The sequence below is a fragment of the Pararge aegeria genome, chromosome 14 (assembly GCF_905163445.1).
Source record: "Pararge aegeria chromosome 14, ilParAegt1.1, whole genome shotgun sequence".
NCBI lineage: Eukaryota > Metazoa > Arthropoda > Insecta > Lepidoptera > Nymphalidae > Pararge > Pararge aegeria.
Window position 1 is genome coordinate 17,975,407 of NC_053193.1, and position 24,050 is coordinate 17,999,456.

The window sequence follows — 24,050 nt, forward strand, 5'->3', positions numbered from 1 at the left end:
TTCTTCGAGCCGAAGGGATCAATTTCTGGCAGAGCTCTTGTGCTCGTCCCATCCTCAGAAACCAATCTGGTCAACATCCTTGCAAAACCCGACATAATAAATAAAATACATTAAGAGTGTTGGATGGAAGCAGGCGTTACTTTGCGGAAACCCATGATATATTATGAAAATTAAGCTTAATTTGCTATACTCTGCGAAAAGCAGGAGAATATGTAATCTGTAATTTATAACTTCTTCAATCCTTATTCTCCACACCAAACAGATCTTCAGCAATGTACCCTCTACGCACGTTTCGCTCCGAAACCGAAGTATATTGTTAAACTTGCTAAGTTTATTAATCTTAAGTGTTAATAAATAATTGTTAAACTTGTTATGTTAAACAATAATTAAACTTCTTAAGTTTAACAATTATACATTGTTAAGTCCACATCTCCTGAGGATGCTCCGGTTTCGTGCGTAAAGTGACGTGAACGTGCGTAAAGGAATGAAAGAAAGATGTGATTGAAGAAATTATAAATAACACCATACAGGTTCTCCTGCTATTACGGAGTATAGAAACTTAAGAGATACACATAAAGAGACCACTTCAAATTACTTGAAGGCTTGATTTCAACTTACACACTAGTGACGTGAAATAATAGCCAACTTATAGAAAATCATTAAAATCATTATCAATTATATGAATCATATTTTTATAACACAACATAACGGGTTCTCGCTTATAAAGCTTATTCATTAATATTTATTATGAAGTTATTATATTCAAAGTAGAATAAAATAAAATTGTGAGGCATGAAGAATAGCAGTTTGTTATTTCGAGGTCAATAGCCTTGCTGTAGAGACAGTAATTAAAAATATATTCAGTGTTTTAAATCCATTTAAATATTAAATTTTATTATTATTCAAACCACGTGTTGAACGATGATTAACGATAGATATATAATATAGATTAAATAAACGTCAAGTTACTGTTTCTAAGACCTAATATAGCAGTAACGACCGATTGGCGCAATGGGCAGCGACCCTGCTTTCTGAGTTTCTGAGTGTTAGGTGGGTATATCTATATTTACATGTATTTTTCATAAAAATATTTATCAGTCATCTTAGTACCCATAACACAAGCTACGCTTACTTTGATACTAGATGGCGATGTGTGTATTGCCGTAGTATATTTATTTATTTATTTCCATAAACCATGTCATTGCCAGAAGGCAAGCAGTTTGCTATAAACAATTCAACACGCTTCTTTTCAATTCCATAACAGCGCCGTTTGCTTTCACGTGAGAATACTTATCTAGCGCTACGCTGGTAAACAATGCGCGTGTATGTAGACACGAACATGGCTTTTTGTGAACCGTGTCATCTAATGCAAGTGCCGACAGACATCTGGCATACGTCGAAAGCTGATTTACTCAGATAAATGTGATTTATGTACCTAATTAGCGTTCAGGTCTACTCTACAAATGACAAGTGTATCAGCGAGTCTCAGATCGTTGAACGAAAATTTATTTTTTAGGGGTACACGGGACCGTATTACTGACTCCTCTTTCCGTCTGTCACCAGGTCCGCCCCTCTGTATCTCATGAACTATTAATCAGTTGGAATTTTCATAGAATGTATTTCTGTTGGATGCTATAATTACAAATACTACAAAACAGAACTAAACATTTTTAAGGGGGCTCCCATACAAAAAACATGACTTTTGCCACTTTTATAGATAACTAGCAGCGCTCTGGAGCTTCGCCTACGAAAATTACGGGACGCACCGTCCTCAAACAATCAGATACAAAACGTTTAGATTTTTTCCATGGTACTGGTAGTGCGAAGTATTAAGTACAAATATAAGGGATGGCGATGCCACTTCTTCCAACAATATATCTTTTCTTGCTCTTATAACCCAATTTAAAACCTTCAATCACGTAAACATTGTCCATCGCAAATTATCGTCAGGGGACCTACTCCCGTTTCGCCTAACTTAAAATACTTTTGATTCCCCATAACAAACGACTTAAAATAGTGTGTGGCTTACCAGAACCACACATTCATCGATAACGATGGGAAAGCAACGTAGTACTTCCCCGGAAGAGCTGTCACTAAAACCTCTACTTCTACTAAAACTCTACTACGGCTTAAGTATTACGCTACGGCAAACTAACAGCCGCTTAAGATATATTTACACTGTTAAATACATTACTTTATGTAGGTACCGCAAGCAATTATGCCATCGATTATATTGAAATCGATTAAGCTTCTAGACGAATGCAATTAGCCTACACCTGTAAATCTTAATATGTTATTTATATTATTTCATTAGAAACTCCGGCAATAACATAAAATTGATGTGTGGCTCTACAGTTTCTAAAACACTTTGCGGTTAGTTTATCTCAATAGACACAAATTAAATAAACCAGCTTCTATATCGGCCCACGCGCGTTGCGAAGCTTTTAGAATCATACTTAATATCATAACTGCGAATTGGGAACAAGCTCTTTGTTGTATTGTTTTTCTTTCACTCACTCATTTTTTACGAAATAGTTCGGTTCAGGAATTGGAAATTATGGCAAGGATGTTGAAAGCAGCTTTTTTTATTCCACTATGAGCTAGTATCGTAGCATAGCTAGTCGAGCATAGTACCCTCGTAACTAACTTATAGTTACGAGGGTAGCGGGCTAACCTGTTTGGGAGTAGGGAAGTTATATTAAACCCGTAACCCTGATCGATTTCTAAGCGACATCGTACCGGAACGCTTAGTCGCTTGGCGGCACGTCTTTGTCGGAAGGGTGGTAGCTAGCCACGAAGGAAGCCTCCCACCAGACCAGACCAGAGTAAATTCAGAAATTGTAAATTCCCAAATTGCCCCTGTCAGGAATGGAATCCAGGACGTCCGCTTATAAAGTCTTCAGCGCTCACTACCGTACTAAGGAGGTCGCCACTAATTTCATCTCACATAAGCCATTCTTTTCTCTTTATCCCGACTTAAACTACATAATATGCTATTTTTATAATGTTTTTGTAAGTTGTCCTTAATTTTGCCTTAAAATTGAAGAACCATACATTCTTATATGTTGTTTACTTTTAGGTATAGATAATGCTGAGATAAAACGATATCTAGCTCAGTGGATACAGAATAAATTATCATAGAATGATCTTCTGGTAAGTAGCTTTTGTAGCGCCCAGCCAGCGACACCTTAAATGGGTATTTCCGCAAACCACTATCAGATACCAATAAGTTCGCTATGAATGAGCAGGGTGAACCGGGTGGGCGGAAGCCAGGGTTATTGATCGCGCAGGGGGAGGGGGAAACAGCTGGAGACCTTGGCAATGGGGTGCGACCCTCGCGGTGTGCGGGCGGCGGGCGGGGGAGCACCAATTTACTGCACACGTACAAAATGTTGGATTCAATATTCAAACTTTTCGACTTCATACAAACTGGGCTCAAAGGACCCTCTCGTTTAGTGCAAACGAAAGCGAGGGTTCCTAAAGGTGTTTAGAAAACGAGCTTACCGCTGAACTTATGCCTAATAATTGGACTAAACCAACTGCAATTTGTGTGTTTAGTTTTTAATTTTTTTATAGTTATAATTGACGGACCTAGCAGATATGCTAGCAAGCCCACCTGATGGTAAGTGGAAATCCATTGCTTATAAACAGAGCAAAACTTCGCAGAGCATGCAAGAAGCACGTCCTACAACAATCAATTTGATGTGTAGGTGTTAAGCCACATGTGCCTGTAACTACTTTTCTTGCAACAATACTGCTTAGCGGCAGAAATAACCATGACAATAGTACTTCCCTGGACGAGCTCTGGTACAAAAAGCTCTACTGCTACTTGAATTGTACTATAGTTACAATGATTGAAAATATACTGATAGCTTAATAATTTCTTATGGTTTGCTCTTATTTCTGGAGGAGTTTTATGCTTACGAAATCAGTTCAGATATTTCGAAGATACGGTACGCCACATTTTGTGGTAAATTAAAGTAGTGTTCAGATGAAAAGTTGATTTGCGTATACGTTCCATTGCGTCAAAACTTTATGCGTTTCTCCCTACGATAAGGTATTTGCTAGTATAGATGCAGAAGTCAGGCTATAATCAAACAGACCCCAAACGCATGTTAAATATTAGTAAGGTTTTACGCTCTGAATTTATTTTAATCGAAACGCGAAAATTCCCATGGATCAAAATAGTGCCATTTTTGACCAGGAGATATAGTGTAAAAAGGTCAGCATGACTTTTAAACCTGCTAATTTAGATTTGTTTTAGATTACATTTATATGTAGAATTACTCTGGTAGTGCAACCATAATGAACCTTAACGTGCTCTTTGAAGCACAACAACTAAGAATAAATCAAACCAAGCTTCAGCGCAGTCTCGTCTAGCACTTTAAACCATCGGTACCCGTTCAGATGTGTTACATCGTATTAACCATATGATAACTGTTGTTAAAACTCACCAATCCGCACTGGAACAACGTTGTGTTACAAAGCTCTAAATCCTTTTCTCCTATGAAAGAGGTACAGATTTCTGCCCAGCATTGGATTATTGATAGGCTGAGGATAACAGTGATGAGCTAGCTAAGCCTAACAACCCGAAATTAAGGAGCTCCGTAGATATAAGCTAACTCTGCTCTATTAAAATGACGGTCTAATCTCAGCAGAGACATAAACCAGGCAACTGGGACATATTTGATGATGATGGTAACCTAAATAAAACAACCAGTCGTGCTTATGTAGCTACTACGGCCCACAATAGCACAAACCAATTAAGAGCCTCCCCCGGAGGGTTCGTGCAGCAATTAGCGGGCCCGGGGTGCGATGTTCGCAATTTACAGCGTGCGAGTTGGCGCCGAGCTGCGAGTTTTTGTCCGCTAGGAATGCGTTTTATATTGTCCCTGTCTTGAATTTAAATGTCATTATTATTGGTTTAGTGGTTGAACTCATACTCTTTTTTTAATTATTTAACACACAAAACCTAGCAGAAACATCAGCAACATCATCACCTAGCAAAAAATATAACTAGTCACACGCCACCACATGCGTGTAAATGCAGCCAATATTGTTCACGTACTTTTCATCTTTGAATTTCTTGGCTATTTTTGCAATAATCTGTATTCTACATATAAACCTTCCTCTTGAACAACTCTATGTATTGCCGTATGTATTGCTTAACTGTCTTAAAATCAGTTAAGTATTATAAAAGATCGAAGCTTACAAACAGGGGAAGGGCCTTTTGTTTCATACCATGTAAAGAAGAAGAATAATGCATTGATTTAATGTTACTATCGGAATAATGTGTAAGAGAATAAAGTGTCAATTTTTTTCTACATTTGTTGAACAGAGTCGTATTGTTTGCAAAGATGTATCATCGCACATTTAAAGGTAATCCTTGTAATATTTTAATCCATATGCATAACACGGCCATTTGACGGCCGACTGGCGCAGTGGGCAGCGACCCTGCTTTCTGAGTCCAAGGCCGTGGGTTCGATTCCCACAACTGGAAAATGTTTGTGTGATGAGCATTAAGTGTTTTTCAGTGTCTGAGTGTTTAAATGTATTTTCTAAGTATTTATGTATATATAATTCATAAAAATATTCATCAGTCATCTTAGTACCCATAACACAAGCTACGCTTACTTTGGGGCTAGGTGGAGATGTGTGTATTGTCGTAGTATATTTATTTATTTATTATTTATAACAATTAAAATTTTACTAGATGTTGCCTGCAACTTCGTTCGCGTGGGAATTTTGATGTGCCTAGTTATTTGCTGACCATTGAACTACAAACAATAACAAATCTATTTCATGTGAACCGTGCACGTTTTTCTAAACTTTAGTCTATTTTCTTCCAATCTAATTAAGTAATTTTCTTTTCCAGAAACTGGTGAATGTATGTACTTTTTGTGTATAAACTGCACAACTATACTAACCTAATAAATACGTAAATAAATCTCTGTGCTAAATATAATCTAGACCAGTCCGTTCTGGCATGCTTGAGTAACACTAACAAACATTCATCTAAACCTTCGGATTATAGAATTACAACAATATTTTTATCATTTCAGCAATAATAACCATCGGATTATATCCTATAAAAATCTGTCAATTTTATGGCCCGACTCGCGAGTCTGGCCCAGGATCTCGTCATCTATAACGAAACATACTCAGTACTAGACCAACTATAATATAAACAGTAAATAATTCAACTTATAAAATTCAAACCTACTACCAGCCATGATCAGTGTACACTGAGCCGCTGAGGCTCTCGAGAGCATTGAACTCGGTCGTCCTGACAATTGTCGTCACGTCACAATAATACCACCACCACGATGCTGTCAACATAAGTTATGCAATCTCTGACGAATTTAATGAGATTGGCGTTCTGAGAAAATATCATTAAGGTTGCGTTTCCAGAGCATTTCTACATAAAAGGAATCGGGTGAGCGTTCCATTATTTATTGTTTGAGAGCTTACGCTTTCTATCATTACATTCATCTTCAATCGTAACTATTTACATTGTACAAAAAATATTGTTTCCGATCAATCCATCTCGCATCTTGTTCATGAGCATTTCTCTAGGAAATACGAAATGAAATAGCTTACTTCTTAATCTTAATAATGCAAAAAATAATATTGTGACTGAACAAAATTTCTAGTTTAATTTCAGCGAACAATGTCCGCTACTTCATTCTAATATACGACACCTTTTTGTCATAGGTGTCGTTAGTCGGTTAGTCGTTAGTTCTAACGTACTTTTTAAGTATTCATATTAATAGACTTACTGTCATTGGCGTTCCCAGATGCAGGCTCCAAGGTCCATATCTGTTTCTTCTTGAGGCTGGTGCCGTTTGCATTGATCTTGAAGCCGAAGGTCTCCGCGGTGAGGTAGCGGTACCGGGAGTTGATGAGGCCGATAGTCCACCAGCCTCGCTGCTGGTTCTGGGTGATAATGTCACCAGCGCCGTTCATGTCACCGTTGCTGTGACCGTTCAGACCGTTCATTGTGTCTGTGAACAAGCAAAGCGATTCATTAGTATACAGTTTTATAGGCATTAAGAGTATGCAATCAAATACAATACTGTAATGTAAAATGTGAGACAAAGAAAAGAAAGATCATTTAAAATATAAATGGCAAAAAGGCTTGCTAAGAATCTCATTAAGATAACAAGTTATTTTATTATTTTCACAGTTTTCAGAATTTTATTTACTAACTTACTTAGCTTAACTTTTTAGTACTAACTAGATATGTTAGTACTAGGTTATTTAGGTAAAAGTTAATCTTTGGGAATTGACTAGATATAGATGCGTGGATACTACTATGATATACTAAAAATGATATAAGATCTAGAAAACAGGTGACTTGTTATTAAGACAGTTTCAATTGAAGAAATGGGTCGAGTGGAGTGAAACAGTTCAGTTACTGGTTGATATCGATACACGTGAATAAAATAAAAAATAAATAGAAGTCAATTAAAATAAAGATATAACTGAGCAATAAAATACAATAAGCGATTTGGTTAGCTAATTTTTGAGACCGATCTTTCCACAACGATTTTATTACAATTAGTAACGGCCTCTTTTTCGAATTCAGTTTCCTATTTTATAATATAATACTTGCAGGTGAGCTTATTCATGATCTTTATTCGTGTTTTCACTCCTTAGCGAATCTTGATCAAACACATGGGGGTTAACCAAACACAAATCAAATGTGCGCCTTTATTTATTTAAAGTTAACGTATAAATAGTACTTTTTTCACATTACCACTGACAGCACCATTAAAATCCTAGTGCGTAAAAACACTGCATAACCATTCCCAAGATATGGTTTGTTTACTTTTAAGGCTCATAATGTTTTTAGATATCCAGACAAAAGAAATATATATTGGAACCTGAATGTACTATTGTGGATAAAAATCTAGCAATCTTTTCATATCAAATGCATTGCCATACAAATACGATGCCCCCAGTGTAGGGTGTTTAATTTCTGGTTATAACGGACACATACGATAACTTAAGCCGCCATCTGCACATCACTAGTTGTCCGCGCAAACGAGCCATACGACTAACGAGGATACACTCTAGTGCTTCAGATTTCGCGTTCGTTACTTTGCGCACGTTCAGAGATAATGGCGAAATTTGCATTTTAGCTGCGCGCGGAAACTGATAAGGGATTTTAAAATATAAAAGAAAACTGGTAATCGCTGGGTAATGGTTTAGCCATGTAGGGGCACGGGGGTTTTGTAGGCCATTTTAGAAAGCTAATAACTGTAACGCTCTTACCCAGTATTTAATTGTTTGTATTTTCTAAGTATTTATTTTTAATTTAATCCGTGATTTTCATTTCGGTATTGGACACTTCTCATGTTGAGAATAGTTAAAATAATTAACAAAAACTTTTGCACGCCAATCTTGGTAGGATATGTGACACTTATAGAAATTAATCAATAACACCTATTTTTAAACATGTTGCATGTACCGTACTCTAGCAAAATAAAAATTGATTTGATTTATCTTGAACCACCCTATTTATTGCTGGAATCTGCATTAAAATCCGTAGCAAAGTTAAAAGAGCGACTTGGTTTTATACAAAACTTCTATCTTAAGTAGAAGTAAATATTGCATTCAAAGGGTACGCATACATCAATCTTTTCCTGGTAAGTGCACTCAATCAAGCACCAGCTATTAAATTATTCCATTCTACATCAGGTAGTGTATGTACAGTTCATTTGCGTCTCGTACTCTGTAAACTTGTCGCATACATTTAACATAAAAGCCATACAATTTAGTATGCCTTTTGCATACTAAATGGCGGCGCACTTAGCAAGTTCAAGCTAGACGGGTCCTTTATGTCAAAGAACACATTTCGTTAGCAATTCGCCTAAGGCCGCCTTTCCACTAACGCTGAGCAAGCAGCCGCCATGCGATGACGCTAAGGGAAGTTACGAAAATACCATGCCATTTTTGAGTGGCGTATCAAGAAAGAAATCTGACTTTAGGAAATGAAAGCAATTGAACGCCTAAAAACTTTATACCCAGAATTCTTAGGAATAATGATGAATGGGGAAGAGTTGCTAAATTGGTAGAGCTCGTTATGCAAGCTCGGGAAGATGACGAATGGGATAGGCAGAACACCGACGCCTGAATTAAACAGCTGCCTTTCTGTACAGTGTACCTTTCTAACGAAAAGTACAGTGGAAGATGGAGAAGGTTTTTAGTCCGCAGGTCACTTCATAATGAATATATTGGTAAAGTCAGGCATGATAGTTAGTGGTATCCAAGAGGATTTTCCTCCTCCATATTTATATAAATAAAGGGACGTTACGAGGGGTTTTGGAGGTACCTACTTACTTTTTCCGTTAGAGGCACCGATCTAGAGATATACCGAAAGGAAACTATGTTTGGATAGAAGTAGGTGTTCCTTGCTATACTCCGCGAACAGCAGAACAATTATTCATTGTAAAGTCAACATCTCCTGAGGATGCTCCGGTTTCGGAGCGCAACGTGCGTAGAGGGTACATTGCCGAAGCTCTGTTTGGTGTGGTGTATAAGGATTGAAGAAATTATAAATTACACCATACAGATTCTCTACTTCGCGGAGTATAGCCAATTAAGCTTAATTTTCATAATATATGAAACTATGTTTACCAAATTTAACTTCAAGAGAATTCTGTTAGCTGAATAAGTTCGACCACCAAGCAGACTAACATATTAAATCAATTCCACTCAGCCAGGATAGTAAAGCGATCCTATTGGTCAGTTTCAGAAACATCCTGTCAGCTGTAGTGGAAACCGCCTTAATTCTTGACTATACTTCAAACGTACTTAACGTCATTTCATGCGAGAGCCTTTGACTGTTCTCATACACTGTAAAAGAGACGAGTTGAAGCATTAGTATGTGAGTACATGCTCCAAACAAATTACTTAATCACATACTTCTTATTATACTCGTACTTAACGAGCGTAACTTTCATGATATTCTCTTATGTGACGTAATCTTTATAAAACGTTCGGAAATAGCTATTCTGTAAATGTACTTTTGCCTAAATTACATATTTCTTAATCACCACCATTATCAGTCCAGGGCCACTATAAGGGTATCATTTCAGCAAGAGTGCTTAGGAAGTAGGTAGTCCACCACGTTGGCCAAGTGCAGATTGAAGCCAACTTTTGATAACATTATTCCTTCACCTTTCAAACAAATGATATTTTGATTCCTAAACTTAAGAGCGCACATAAGTCCGATAAGTTAAAGGTGCGTGCCGGAGATCGAACTCGGTTCCCCCTAATGGCCGAAGCTCTAAGCACTAGGCTATCATTGCTTAATACCTATTACATATATTATATGGCTGGGTGGGCTAATTCAAATCTTAATAACACTTGTTATTAAGATTTCTATGGTTGGGGTACTAAACAGTGGATATTGCTGTATGTAAGTAATGAAAACTATTTTTAAATTATTTTTGGCCGACACTTTTAGTAAATACCTGATAAAAACTAAGACACCGGGAGGTATTTTTGTATCGTTCGAGTCCATACAGGACTGACGTCTGTCGATAATGCAGTCGTATTTATATCAAAACACCCACCAACTCAATATCATGAACATTTGTTTATTCCCATGCGACAGAAAAGGTGCGTACACTAGTAGAGCTAACTAATTAGCTCGGAGCATCCGCACAATGCGCAGGCGCAGCGCAGGCGTCACGCTACGCTGCGAGGTCGCGTCGGGAGGTCAAAGCCACCGCCCTGCCATTGTTGCCTGGACTTGCGGGCACGTCACTACCTACCGGCTAGCACTGGCTGACGCGTTACAGACGAACTGATTTGATTGAGCCAACCATCCGACCGAGCACCCAAAAAATTTTTGAGGTGGTTCTAATATAATGTTATAGCCCGAGGGAGCAGGACTTTTAACTGTAGTGGAACATTATTTAAGGCTGGTAAAAACATAATCTTCTTAATTGTAATAATGAAATCTTTTGCATTCATATACACAAATAACTCGCAACATGCGTTTTAAATACATTCTTTGTTATAACGTAGTGAAAAAAAGGGGTTTTTTCCTAATATATTAAAATCAAATGGGTTATTTGTACGCATAACATCATCAGATCACGCAGCACAGTGTGCAGAATCAATGTGACCATGATCCCACACCAAATTGGTTCGTCTGTTGATTTATTATGATCCCATTTGCTTATCATTCGTATTTTAACATTTACACGTAACTAATTGAGATTCAGAACCACGGCATGATGACATAGTAGACTCCAAGCGTGGGAACTAAAGTGACCTTGTATTCCTGATCATCCTAAGTTCGAAACCAGACTTGGAACTATTTTTTTTGCATCCACATGATACCTGACATCTGTCACACATAAAATCCGCATGAAATATAGCGCAAAAGTGTTTCAGAAATAGTAATAAAAAAATAAATAGACTATTACAACAAACATAACCAATGTTATAAATAGGTCATTTTGCTGTTACCATGTAAAGTATAAGTTTACTCGTAATAAAAATAAAAGTAATTAAAGACACTTGACCAGAGAACCATTTCTTTCCAAGCACACTTGACACTTCAATCAACCAACGAAGAGGAAGCAGAAGTTTTCAGAAAAATTGTAAACTTTAAACACACCTATACACTCACATATGTTAGCAAATCTGCCTTTGTATGGTATTGGTGGTACATTTGGTTAAAGATAAAAAGGTATCTTCGTTCAGACTGGTCAAAATTATGCATAATCTGTTGTCGGTATAAGTTGGAGAAGGAATTCAAAATGTCAGGAATCCAGATCAAAAAGAAGGTCATATAAAATGGCGGTAAAAATAGAGGAACATAACAGTATAGACAAAAGTGCCAGAAGATTGAAGAAGTTATCTCTTTTTAGTTAGTAAAAAGTGTGCTATAAGTTCAATCTAAGTTGTAATTGGAGATACTAAAACGATTAAACGTTGTAAGATATGGGGTTTTCTTTTATATATAACTCTAAAGCCGACTGCATAGATTATACCGTCTGAACAGTGGAAACATAGATTGCTCAAGGCCCTACTTAGCTATAATTCGTTAACATATTACTAAGCGTTATGCAGGAATGCAATGGGCATGCTCCCAGGGCTAGGCCGTGAGGCGGTCGGCCGGTTAGGGGCAGAGGACGCATAAAGAGGTCGACCTCGGAAGCAAACGTAATAAAAGACGCATAAACAAGCTATTCGCTTCAAAAAAAGTCCTTTAACACGCAGTTTCTAGGGCATAGACCTTATAATGTGACTAACCTCGGAAGCAATTAGTATGGTGCTAAACATGGCTTAAAATTTAAATTATTAATTAGAAGACTACATTATTCTTATAAGTATTTAGCGTAAACATGAAGCAACAAATACCCAAAAACAAAACAAAGATGTGAGCGTGTAAGTGAATAAGTCGTATCTTGCACAAAACATAGGGTTTTAATTATTAGTTGGATTTAAACTTCAGGATCATTGTCATCACAACTTTGCCTTTCGATATTCTATAAGATATATATTTCGGAGAGTGTGCTCAGGAACTGTTTGATCTAGTTCCCCCCTCACCTTTTTACCATCGAACAGCGAGGCACCGGTTAGGATCTGCGCCCCTACGTGGTTGATATACCATGGACGTACGCATTTGTTGTGTTCAGAAAAGAAATACTGAGACTGTAGAAGATGTTACATGTAAGTGTAGCTGAAATTTATAACGCGTTTCAAATTTCCGAAGGATTGATGTACCGTACAGAAATAACAGAGCCATCATAGAAACTTTTAGCTTACAAAGAATTCTTAGTTCCATATTCCATAGAGGTCTAAGCAATACGACACGCGTCCAACTTTTGTGTTAACTTTGGGCTTTGCGTTGTCTGTCAGTCAGTAAGTCCAGATAGGAAGTCTATAAATCATAATGTTTGACAGGACTGAGAGCAGTCCATCACTAACTTATAAACATAAGCAAGACATTAACGTGCAGTTATAAATAAATTTACTGGTAACAATGGAGGATGTTTACCCGCCAACCAACTGATAATGGTTTATTATAATTAAGTATAGGTACCTAAAGCTACAGATTGATGATGTATTTAATTGTATTGTTACGTGCATGTTAGTACATTCGGTAGTTATTATAGATGATTTAATCTTTTTAGAACGAGGTACCTTTACTCGGCTTTCAAATCGTGACGTAGGGAAAACGCGTTTTGTCCCCTCTGTGTTCGTTTCCATCCGGCGCAGTTCAGATACTATTGACAAGCGCCAATTTACATAATATGACTTTTTTCGAGTTTCTAGAGTATAGAACTCCTGGGGGCTGGCCATGACAAAAATACAATGCTATTATTTGATATATTATTTGCCCACTGTACCTATTGCATATTATATTCATATTATGGATTTGTCTAGATCTTATATTAACGAATTCAATTAATTCATACCAGTCATATTTGATACAAAGTGGCGAAAGGACGTGGTATGGTCTATGGACAGTTTGTTTTTAATCATGTCGCTTACGTAGTCGGGTAAATAGGTATAACGGCTCAGCATTTGTTTATATAATTTGTAATGTGTGTATTAATGGTGGAATAATGGAATGGTTTTATCAGACAACTATTTCCGGATAACGGATTTCCTTTATTTTAAGTGGTTTGGTATGAAATTGTTTGTCCATTAAAATGAAATAGTATGAGATAGTTACCAATTTTGCTGTGAACAAAACTAAATCGACGGGCCTAAAAGAAGTTATGTTCATAATGTTTCCCGCGTAATAACATAGCACTATGTTTCCGCATCATCTCTTCAGCCGAATAGCGTCCACTGCTCGACATAGGTTTCACCACGTTTCATCCACGCGCGAAACTTAATATTAGCGATTTTTACACAACATTATTGGCACCAATACCTACCTATGCGTTAGATACTTCGCGCTAAACTGTTATCCGTATGTACCGTTAACTGAGAAACTAACTACAAGCTTTGCTGAGGATGACGGATCGCAAAACTAAGTTATTTGCCGAGCAAAATGAAACCGCTATTAGTATAATGTTCTTTAAAAAAATATTTATTTATTTAGTACTAAATAAAATAGGACTGGAAGAGCACAAGGATCGCTTAAGTATTTCAATAGAAGTGTCTACAAGGAAAACATATCTACTTTTTTAAATGTTAAAACCAGCCATAACTTCAATCAATTGACCAATCAATTGACTGGACATCATCAATGTCATCTGGACATCATCTCTTTTGTAGCGAGTTCAAAAATCCAAGGATCTGGGTTGCTTGTTTCCAGCAACTCCCAGCGACTCGTTTGATACCGTCTGTCCACCTGATTGGGGTCGCTATTTCAGCACCTTGGGACCTCAACGTAAAGCCAGTAAAAAACATAAGTAAGGATAACGTTTTTTATAACGTGTAGGCACACGTATTTCTAATTCCGGTAGGCAAAAAGTTTTATTTATTTCTTGTTGTAATATTCTAATTAAATATACCTAATAATTTTTAAATTATTTACACACGGATCTTAAAGTTTTCTCCCAATATCCTCCGCTTCGCGTAGAGCGGATCTCCGAAATGTGGATATAAGTACAACAATGTACTAAATAAGTACATTGTTTAATTTATTTTTGCACGTGTTTAGCCGAATCGATGTTATGATTATCGCGGCTGGGGGTTGGGGTCGACGCCCGGCGTCTTAATCTCGCGAATTATTTTCATCCTCTCCTAAACAAAGAAAAATAAATGTTTCCATAATATTCGGAATCGGCTCTGACTGAAAGCTATTCCAGACGAAAATGTTTAAAGAACTTTATGTGAACTACCTCGTATTGCGTTTTTTACTAAAGTTTATCTATTTATATATCTATCTTTATACATACTCACTAATCTCTCAAACTACCACGCGGAATTGTAAAATCATTTTTACATTTGATAGTCAGATTCTTAAAGGAAAAAAATAAACTATATGTTTATAATTTAATTTAACTACTATTTACTGGCTAAATGTTTTATTTTTATTGGAATTACAGTTTTAAATATGTTTCCTCATGATAGCACAAATGCTACTGCTTTTAACTAAATAAATAATATACTATAATATACTTCGTACCTTGATCTATAAAAACGGCAAAAAATCATGACTGATGTATATTTATAAATATTTAATTTATTCTGTTGTTATGGAGGCAACAGGAATACATAATCTGTATAAATTTCAACTGACTGTCGAATATAATAAGCTCTGGACTGTTAAGCCAAATATACCTTGAGGTTCCCTCTCGTATGCCGCGGTACCCTATTCCAGTGTTCACCCAGAAATTTTACCGAACTAATCTCGGCCACCACTCCTTAATACCTAGGCTAAGTAGATTGTATAATAAATTTTGTGCTAAAAGTGAGTGTATTGATTTATTTAACGATACAGGAATAGATACTAGGAAAATTTAAAACTAAAATTATTAAAACATTTGGCACTTCGCTAGAGGGTGATTGATGATTACTCCAACTTTGTTTTCTCACTCCCTTAACTATAATACTATTAACATTGGTTATATAATAACACACACTTATAATTCGCCACAGTGAATGCTGTGACGAATTATAAGTGAAATTATGTGTCATTAGTAACCTAAGGCTAGCTTTATCATAACTGAACTACATGTACTTATGTTGGTAGTCTAATAAAAATAAATAAATAAATATAAAACCGTAACATTTGACAAATCACGACACTAGCTAGAAAGTTAGAGTGCAAGTAAAACAATAAATCGTACAATGTACCGGCTAGGGATAAAGGGGGTGGGTGCGGTCGTTCCCCGTCGCCGGAATCAGTGAGATAGCGAGCCGTGGCGCATTGCAGATGTCGATACAGATAACCGGGATTGGATAGGGATTGAATTTTAACTTTGGGACATACAAGGAAACTGATGAACCAACATACAAACGAACATAAAATGCATGGAAGAGACCTCTAACCAAATTTTACCCTCTTGCTCTATTATATTTACGTTTCTCTGGTGTGTATATATTTATTTTGTTCATTACAAAGCTATTGTGTCACGGCCGATTGGTGCAGTGGGCAGCGGTCCTGCTTTCTGAGCCCAAGGCCGAGGGTTCGATTCCCACAGCTGGAAAATGTTTGTGTGATGAACATGGATGTAAGGTAAAAAACATATCATTTCGAAGCATTTTAATACTATATATAAGCGCGTTAAAAATGCCTATTAGGTAAAGTCTTGTTTGAATAGGTACAGTTTTCACTTGTCTATGTTTGAAAGTACTCCTATGAATCATAGGCGCCGGAGTCTGATACAGTGATAAGTTATAAATAAACACGCTTATCGCGTTCGACTAGACGTGCTTTGAAGTTTGAATCAAAAGCCTGCGTCGCTGCGTGTCTTCTGCTATTGTGAATTGTGATACGCGTTTCGATTTGGGTCGTTTACTCTTATTACCTCTACAATAAAAGGATGTTCAATCATGCTTATCTTAATATATATAAATCTCCTGTCACGATGTTTGTCCGCGATGGACTCCTAAACTACTTAACCGATTTAAAATTAAATTGGTACACCGTGAGCAGTCTGGTCCAACTTAAGAGATAGGATAGCTTAGATCTTTAATTATAGTCGCAATTTTATTTTATTTCAAATTATTTGTCTATATTTAATTGGCAGTCACATGTTATATATATATACTACTATACTCATTTCAAGCTTAGCGATACTGAATACTTTAAAAACAAAATCAAACGCAGACGAAGTCGCGGGCAACAGCTAGTACAATTATAGATATCCAATTCAGATTTTAAATTATATTCCTAGTCGCCTCGTACCAAACCTGTTGGAAGAAGGGGTGGTGATACCTGTATTCTGATCTGCCGTCATCACACGGCACTGCAATTTCACCTGCTGGTAATACATGATGCAGTCTAAGATGGTAAGGGGTAGTCTGTTAGGGCAATAAACCCCTACCCTTAATCTGTTTCCACACCACATCGTACTGAAATGCTTAATGGCTTAGCGGCACGTCTTTTCGGTAACTAGCCACGGCCAAAGCTAGACAAGAGATTTTTTTGGCGCGTTAGGGAAAAATTATGAGATTACATTTTTACGATGCGCATGCACACCGGTACAAAAAACCGACACCCTGAAGTTAGCTATTAGGTTTGACGTTGTAACGTTTGAAAAGATTTTTATTCTTTTACGCCAAAGAAGTATAGCTTCTAACGCGTGTACATAAGTACACACACGTTTTTATTTTTTTTAATTATTAAAATCTCAATTCCTCTCCTACGAAAAGGACCCTGGACATCCCACTTAAAACCACAGAGCTCACTGCGCTAGGGAGGTCGTTAGAACGGTGCATTAAATCGCGTGGTGTTGTGGCGTGCGCCAATCCACGACAATGTTATTTAGCGTCATTACCGGGTGACGATGAATGATGAGCAGCTTCCGCCGCGGCTGCCACTTACAGCATCTCGAGTCAATAATTGCATACAATTTTTTGCGGCCCGCGGCCTCGGCACTCGTTATACGAACACCGTTCGAACGTAATTAGCCAGCCGTATTGCTTTCAAGTGCTGTATTAACCGTCAACAGCTTTATCGAAATCTGGATATTAACATACTTACAACCAATAATAAAATTAAAAACCCCCACTTACGAAAACAAACCTTTACAGTGTCTACAGGTGAGTTATAACTTGTAATCAGTATTAATAATAAATAATAAATGAATATACTACGACAATAGGTACACACATTGCCATCTAGCCCCAAAGTAAGCGTAGCTTGTGTTATGGGTACTAAGATAGCTGATGAATATAATACACAAAAATACTTATAATATACAGATAAACGCAGACAGACACTGAAAAACATTAATGTTCATCACACAAACATTTTCCAGTTGTGGGAATCGAAACCATGACCTTGGAATTAGAAAGCAGGGTCGCTGCCCACTGCGCCACTCGGCCGTCAAATCCGTATTGATCACTACAACTGATTACAATTTGAACTCAGTTGGAAACTTAGGTTTCAGAATGCTAAAAAAAGTTATGTAATGGCGACTTATCCAAGTGGCTAGCTAAATTTGGTGTCAACTGAGATACAGAATCGACCTGCTGGTGGACACTGGAACTCCACAGAGGTATGTAAATAGTCAGTCTAGTATAGACACAAACTCAATTTCAACTTTTGTCTTTTAACCTCAGTCTACGGCCGTTGAAATAATAATGTTAGCTTTAATGTGTAATGTCCATAAACAAAGGCCCGATAAAAATACGATGTACAGAAACTCTGAGCGGGTCTGTCGGCGCCAAAGCTTGCGGCTGGGCGGTTTTTTACGATCCAACGCCCAACGCACAGATTACGCGTTCGTAGACCTTTGAACTGAACGAACCCTGTCTCGACTCTAGACTCAACACGTATTATAGAGCATTTTGACGACGCTGACGTTGCGTCGTCAAAATGTCGTCGCTTTGGTCTTGTAAGTGGGAGGTCGCGGGTTCAATCCCCAGCACGGATGATTTGGGAATTTATCACTTACTAGGTGTGGCCAGTGTTCTTCGAACGCGTTTATTTTTTTTTCTTACAAAGCCCATGGGATCCGTTTGTTTCCCTTTGGATCAAAAGCTTTTGTTACTCTCCGTCCTTTTAACTCACTATGCCAATAATTAAGTTGGAAGTTGATGCTTAGTTAGGACAAACAAACAAATTATCTTTTGCATTTATAATATCAGGAAGATCTAAGGGTAAGAATTTCTGAATTTTGTCTGGTCTAGTCTCGCTGGAAGCTCGGCCGTGGCTACCACTCTACCGTCAAAGACGTGCCGCCAAGCGACTTAGCTTTCCGTTAAGACGCGTGCAATCCGATTACTGGTATGGGTTTCATTTAACTGCCACACCCATAACAATAAGGGCTAAATTGTAGAGGAATTTAAAGAACTAGATAAGGTAATACGACTACCATGCAGACGTTATTCAATATTCGGTATCAATAATGTTAGCAGAGCGCACGAAAACTGCTCCAGAACTCCAACTTCGGCAACATGCGGCACACAGCCGGTCATTATGGAACTCCCGACAAAAGACCTATGTCTATGATGACCCAGTTGGACTGGATATCATAATCATCACATCATCCCTTGCAGATAATCTTCATTGTCATAGATTGCAGTTAAACTTTCTCCCTGGCGCAGCTGTTAGCGCTGTGGTTTCAAATTTGAGGTCCCGGATTCAATTCCCAGCAAGGGCACTTTAGGTATTTATAATAACTGAACTTCCTCTGGTCTTGTCTTGTGGGAAGCTACGGCCGTGGCTAGTTACCCCGTACCGAAAAAGCGATTTTAGCGTTCCGGTACCATCGTACCGGAACGCTAAAATCGCTTTTTCGGGTCGCACGATGATGCGACATCGTAACCGATTAGATTAGACGTTAGGTTTAATATAACTGATATACCCCTAACATGTTAATACGTGACCATCTTAGACTAGAAGAAGATTACTTCATTTACCTATTACCAGGTGACATTTATTGCAGTCAAGGGTTAACTTGTAGTGAAATAAAAAAAAAAGCATTTCTTATGAACAGAATAAATTAAAACTTCAAAAGCGTCTAACATGAGTCAGGCTTCAGCCAGTACACAAAACTTGTTCACTGTAGTCGCCGTTATGTCAATTGGTATGACGAATCAGTTACCGTATTGTGTAAACTCTTTGCCGGTTGCTAATTACTTGAACAGCATAAAAAGCCTACCAGTTATTCGGCTCCTTCAATCTTGAACTCATCACGCGGTACGTAGGTAGATTTGGTGTCAAATAATCGGCAAAACGATCCTATTTTTTATTATGAAATAAATAAAGTTTGCATGCAGTGGCGTGCACTTCATACGCACACAAAAGCACTGCTTACCCTAAAATTGATATATAACTCAGGAGTAGTAATGTTAGGAGTATTGTAGGAGGATTTATGCTATTTATGCAATTTTCCTGCTGTATGCCTACCCTGGTAAGAAACCTAGTGCACGCCACTAGTTGCACTGTTAGTGCCCGTTTTCACCAATCACGGTCAAGGCAATGTATAATTAAGTAACGCCTAATAAAAAATTTACCTTTCACCAATCACTTTTCAATAGTCATTTAACCTAACTTGGCTATGATTCCTGCCACAAGGTTTGGTATTTTATGGTTGTATTATCATATTTTTCATTCTTCGTAAGGATTTAATTATTAAAAAACCGAATTTATATTTTTTCATCTGCCAAATGAATGAAAGAATACACTTTTATGGTACACCTAAACATACATAAAATAGTAAATAAAAATTTATCACAACGTATACCATTTGACGGCCTTATCGCTACATAGCGATCTCTTCCAGGCAACCAATGTTGTACAACACAGCTCAAGAAGAGACAGGCGGTGCATATAAATCTTTATATATATTTTTCTTGTGTGCGTGTGTATGTCACTGAACTCCTCCTAGACGGCTGGACCGATTTGAATGAATTTTTCTGTATGGGTTTTGGTGGCACCCTGGATGGTTTAGATTCACAAATCAGCCCGACAGATGGCGCTTGGGTCAGCTAGTATACATATATATTTGCATACATACCTCTATGGGCCTATATACATAAATACTATATATAACAAATGTCACTTTACGAGTCCCCTAAACTTTACGATTCGCCGAATCTGTGTCGTAACTGTATTTTTTTATTCTATTTAACATGTTTTTGTCTAGTATGCCCAGTGTATATATAAAAACTAGCTCTCTTAAATAAATGTTTGAACATAACTGCAGTTGCGCTGCAAATCACTTTAAAAGCTCTGCACCTGTATTCACTTTCAAGTCGGCTAATAACCGGATGGCCAGCTGTCGTGTTTATTACAAGATTCCCAGTATTTATTATTACCTAACCGTCGGTCGACTAAGTACTTGCGATGTTCAACGTATGGAGATGGGAGGACTATGAGATAGCGGGCAGTCTCAGTTAGTTTGCGCTCTCTAGAAGCGATCGAAGCGTGCTATAGGAATTACAAGGTACAGTTTTGTCTGGTGGGAGGCTTTGGGCGTGCCTAGCTACCACCCTACCGACAAAGACGTGCCGCTAACCGATTTAGTGTTCCGGTGCGATGTCGCGTAGAAACCGATTAGGGATATGACTACCATACACTCTAACAGGCTAGCCTGCTATAGACTGCATCATCACTTACTACCTGATGAGATTACAGTCAAGGGCTAACTTGTAGTGGAATAAAAAAGCTTTATAATTTTAGTATTAAAGTATAGATACTACCTGATTACGAATGCCGATTCTACCGAGATAAAAGAAACATGTAAATACCAACTTTTTTCTGTAATAGACACCCGCGTTAAGACTACGCGTATGTAGCTAGCAGAATTAGCTCAACAACCGGCGTCTGCAGTCGAGTTCTGACACCATAACAAACAATGAGAAGTTACGGGCCTTACGGTAACCAGTCGGACCGGTCGACGGTCAGGGATTCCGTTGGAATGCCGAAATATCGTACGGTATTCGAATCGCGTATAAAATCTGGGATTATGGGTCTTCGCGATCGATGTTCGAACAATACTTGCTGATTTGCGGGATTCTTTCATTTCAGAAACGACATTTTGTATACTGTTAAGCGAATGCTTAATTTTGTACTTACCAAAGATTAAGCTACGTATGTTAGTTGGATTAGTTGGACTCACAAATTTTCCAATGAGGAAATTATGCGACGCTTCAACCAACAGCGTGAACTTCATCAAGATTAGAAAGCTATGAGCTGCTTCAACTTATTATGATGGGAAAAGTTGCAGGAAGAAGAGTCGCAGAAAATAATACTGGCTTCGTTACATCAGAGAGTGTACTGGAATCGCGAGTGCAGCAGAATTATTTCGCCTCGCGAAAAATAGACAAGAATATACGAAGCTGACTGCCAACCTTCGCTAGTCGGAAAGGCACCGCAAGAAGAATTGCTGAATTGGTGAATTCTCAACTCCTCAATGACAAGGCCCATTCTCTTCTCTTAACGAGATAGATAAATAATTATTGTATTGCAGAATGTTAATATTGGAAAACAGCAAGTGCTGAATTTATTGCGGCTTTTACTCGGTAGAATCGTGCTTGGTAGAATGACTGCAAACAGACCGACTTGACAGACCCGAGACCTAGGCCTATTTGCAATATTTTTTTATTTTTGAATACCTAGCAAGGATGTTATAAACGAATTACAAAAGAACATCGACGGCGACTCGAGAAAATGAAGCTTAGATGCTGGAGAGCCCTTCTCTTGAGTGGCTACAAATGCGACTCTTGTCCCCTTGAGATAAAGCTGGGATTAAATGAACTTGTTTTGAAGGATGTCCATCGTACAGTTTGTTATTTTTGTTGTGAGTCGAGAGTGCCTTGAAGCGGTTTAGTCGAGTATGCAAAATTGTTTTGTTGTCATAGATAGAATATTGCGACTGTACCTACGATCTCATTGCGAGTGTTTAAGATAGAAATCTTATAGCAGTTAAATACCATGAATATCAAATAAAGATAATGTTCTCCAAAATACATCCAGATTATTAAGCTATTATAAATGCGAAAGTGTGTAGGTATTTTAATTTGTTACAGATAGGCCGAGTGGTGACGGCAGATCAGAAAACAGTTGTACCACGGACCACACCTCCCTTCTCGCGGTTATCGTACACGGCGAAAAAGGGAATACCAACAGAAAACACGCAACATTCGCTGTGTTACTACTACCATCTACTGCGACCACCAACCTGTCTGCATGGCTCATATTATCCTTTTTACGTAAACCGATATTAACACGTAGAACCTTCGGTTCAGGCCTAAGTACGGAGAAAGGCCCAGGAAAAAAAAAAACGATCTTAGCTTAACTTAGCATAGAGACAGCTTGCATCCTGGAGATGAACATACGTCACTTTTTATCCATTCCTGCGCGGCTTACAAACGCAGGAGACAAAAATTATATCCTCTGACAAGGGATAAAATCAACGTGTCTACCTGCCAAAGCTCGACAACAGGAAATAGTACAAGTTTATCACCTGTCCTTCCTCCGGGGAGAAAAATGTCAACGGCGGGTATTTCATGCTACCGAGTTGACGTTAATATTTGACCCAAAACTGGCAGTTTACGGTGTTCTCACGGCGTTTTGGTGCTATCGCCGTAATCTGGACCTTAACCTGCGGCGTCGCGTGCACAAGGCAGCGACTTCGCCGTTACAGTTCGACGACCTCGGATTACCCACCGAGACCGGCTCGACGCGGACCGGCTCGCGAATTATCTAACACCTAACGACTTTGTATTCATTCATATTGGCGAAACATTTTAGGTGATTCTATAACATCTTAATAGTTTGAATAATGGTTATTACCTATTAATCGAAATGTATTCGTAAATCATTCGATTAATTTACTTATATTACAGCCATCCATTATCTATACTAATATTATAAGGAGCAAAGATTTTATTAGTTTTTTCGTTTGTTTGTTAGTACCAAATAGGCTCAGAATGTAGTGGACCTATTTTATCAAAAACCTATTTTATTTCATATTTTTTTTTAAATGTCTGAGAACAATAATTTACACCCAAGCATTTTTATCGTTGTCCTTAATACTTAACAGGACTTTTCTATAAGCTTACGTTTACTACAAACTTTGAACTTTTTCAGAGACATCTCCAAGATATCAACAGGTAGTTTATTGAAAAATTGTATCACTTTAAATGAATTACTTATTTTATGTAGTCTAGTATATTGCACTGCAAGTTTATTTTTGCTTCTAATGTCCAAATTATTGCAGTCACATTTTCGCTTAAATTTAGATATATTTTTGTAAACATACATTATATTTCAAATATGTATTGGCTAAAAACTGTCATCATCTTAAAATCTTTAAATTTATCTTTCAATGACTCTCTCGGACTTATTTTATAGATCGCACGAACAGCCATCTTCTGCAGCACTAAAACAGTGCCAATATCAGCAGCATTACCCCATAGTGAAATTCCATATGACATAATGCTGT

At 37.7% G+C, this 24,050-nt stretch overlaps 1 protein-coding gene across 1 annotated transcript in view; it reads right to left on the reverse strand.

Moving 5' to 3' along the window:
* The window catches only part of LOC120629227 (protein singed), a 61,585-nt gene that overhangs the window by 23,876 nt on the left and 13,659 nt on the right, over positions 1-24,050 (reverse strand). Inside the window, exon 2 of the mRNA XM_039898095.1 lies at positions 6,780-7,004. Within this exon, the coding sequence (XP_039754029.1) occupies positions 6,780-6,999 (220 nt within the window). The 5' untranslated portion in view covers positions 7,000-7,004. The remainder of the gene's footprint in view (positions 1-6,779; positions 7,005-24,050) is intronic.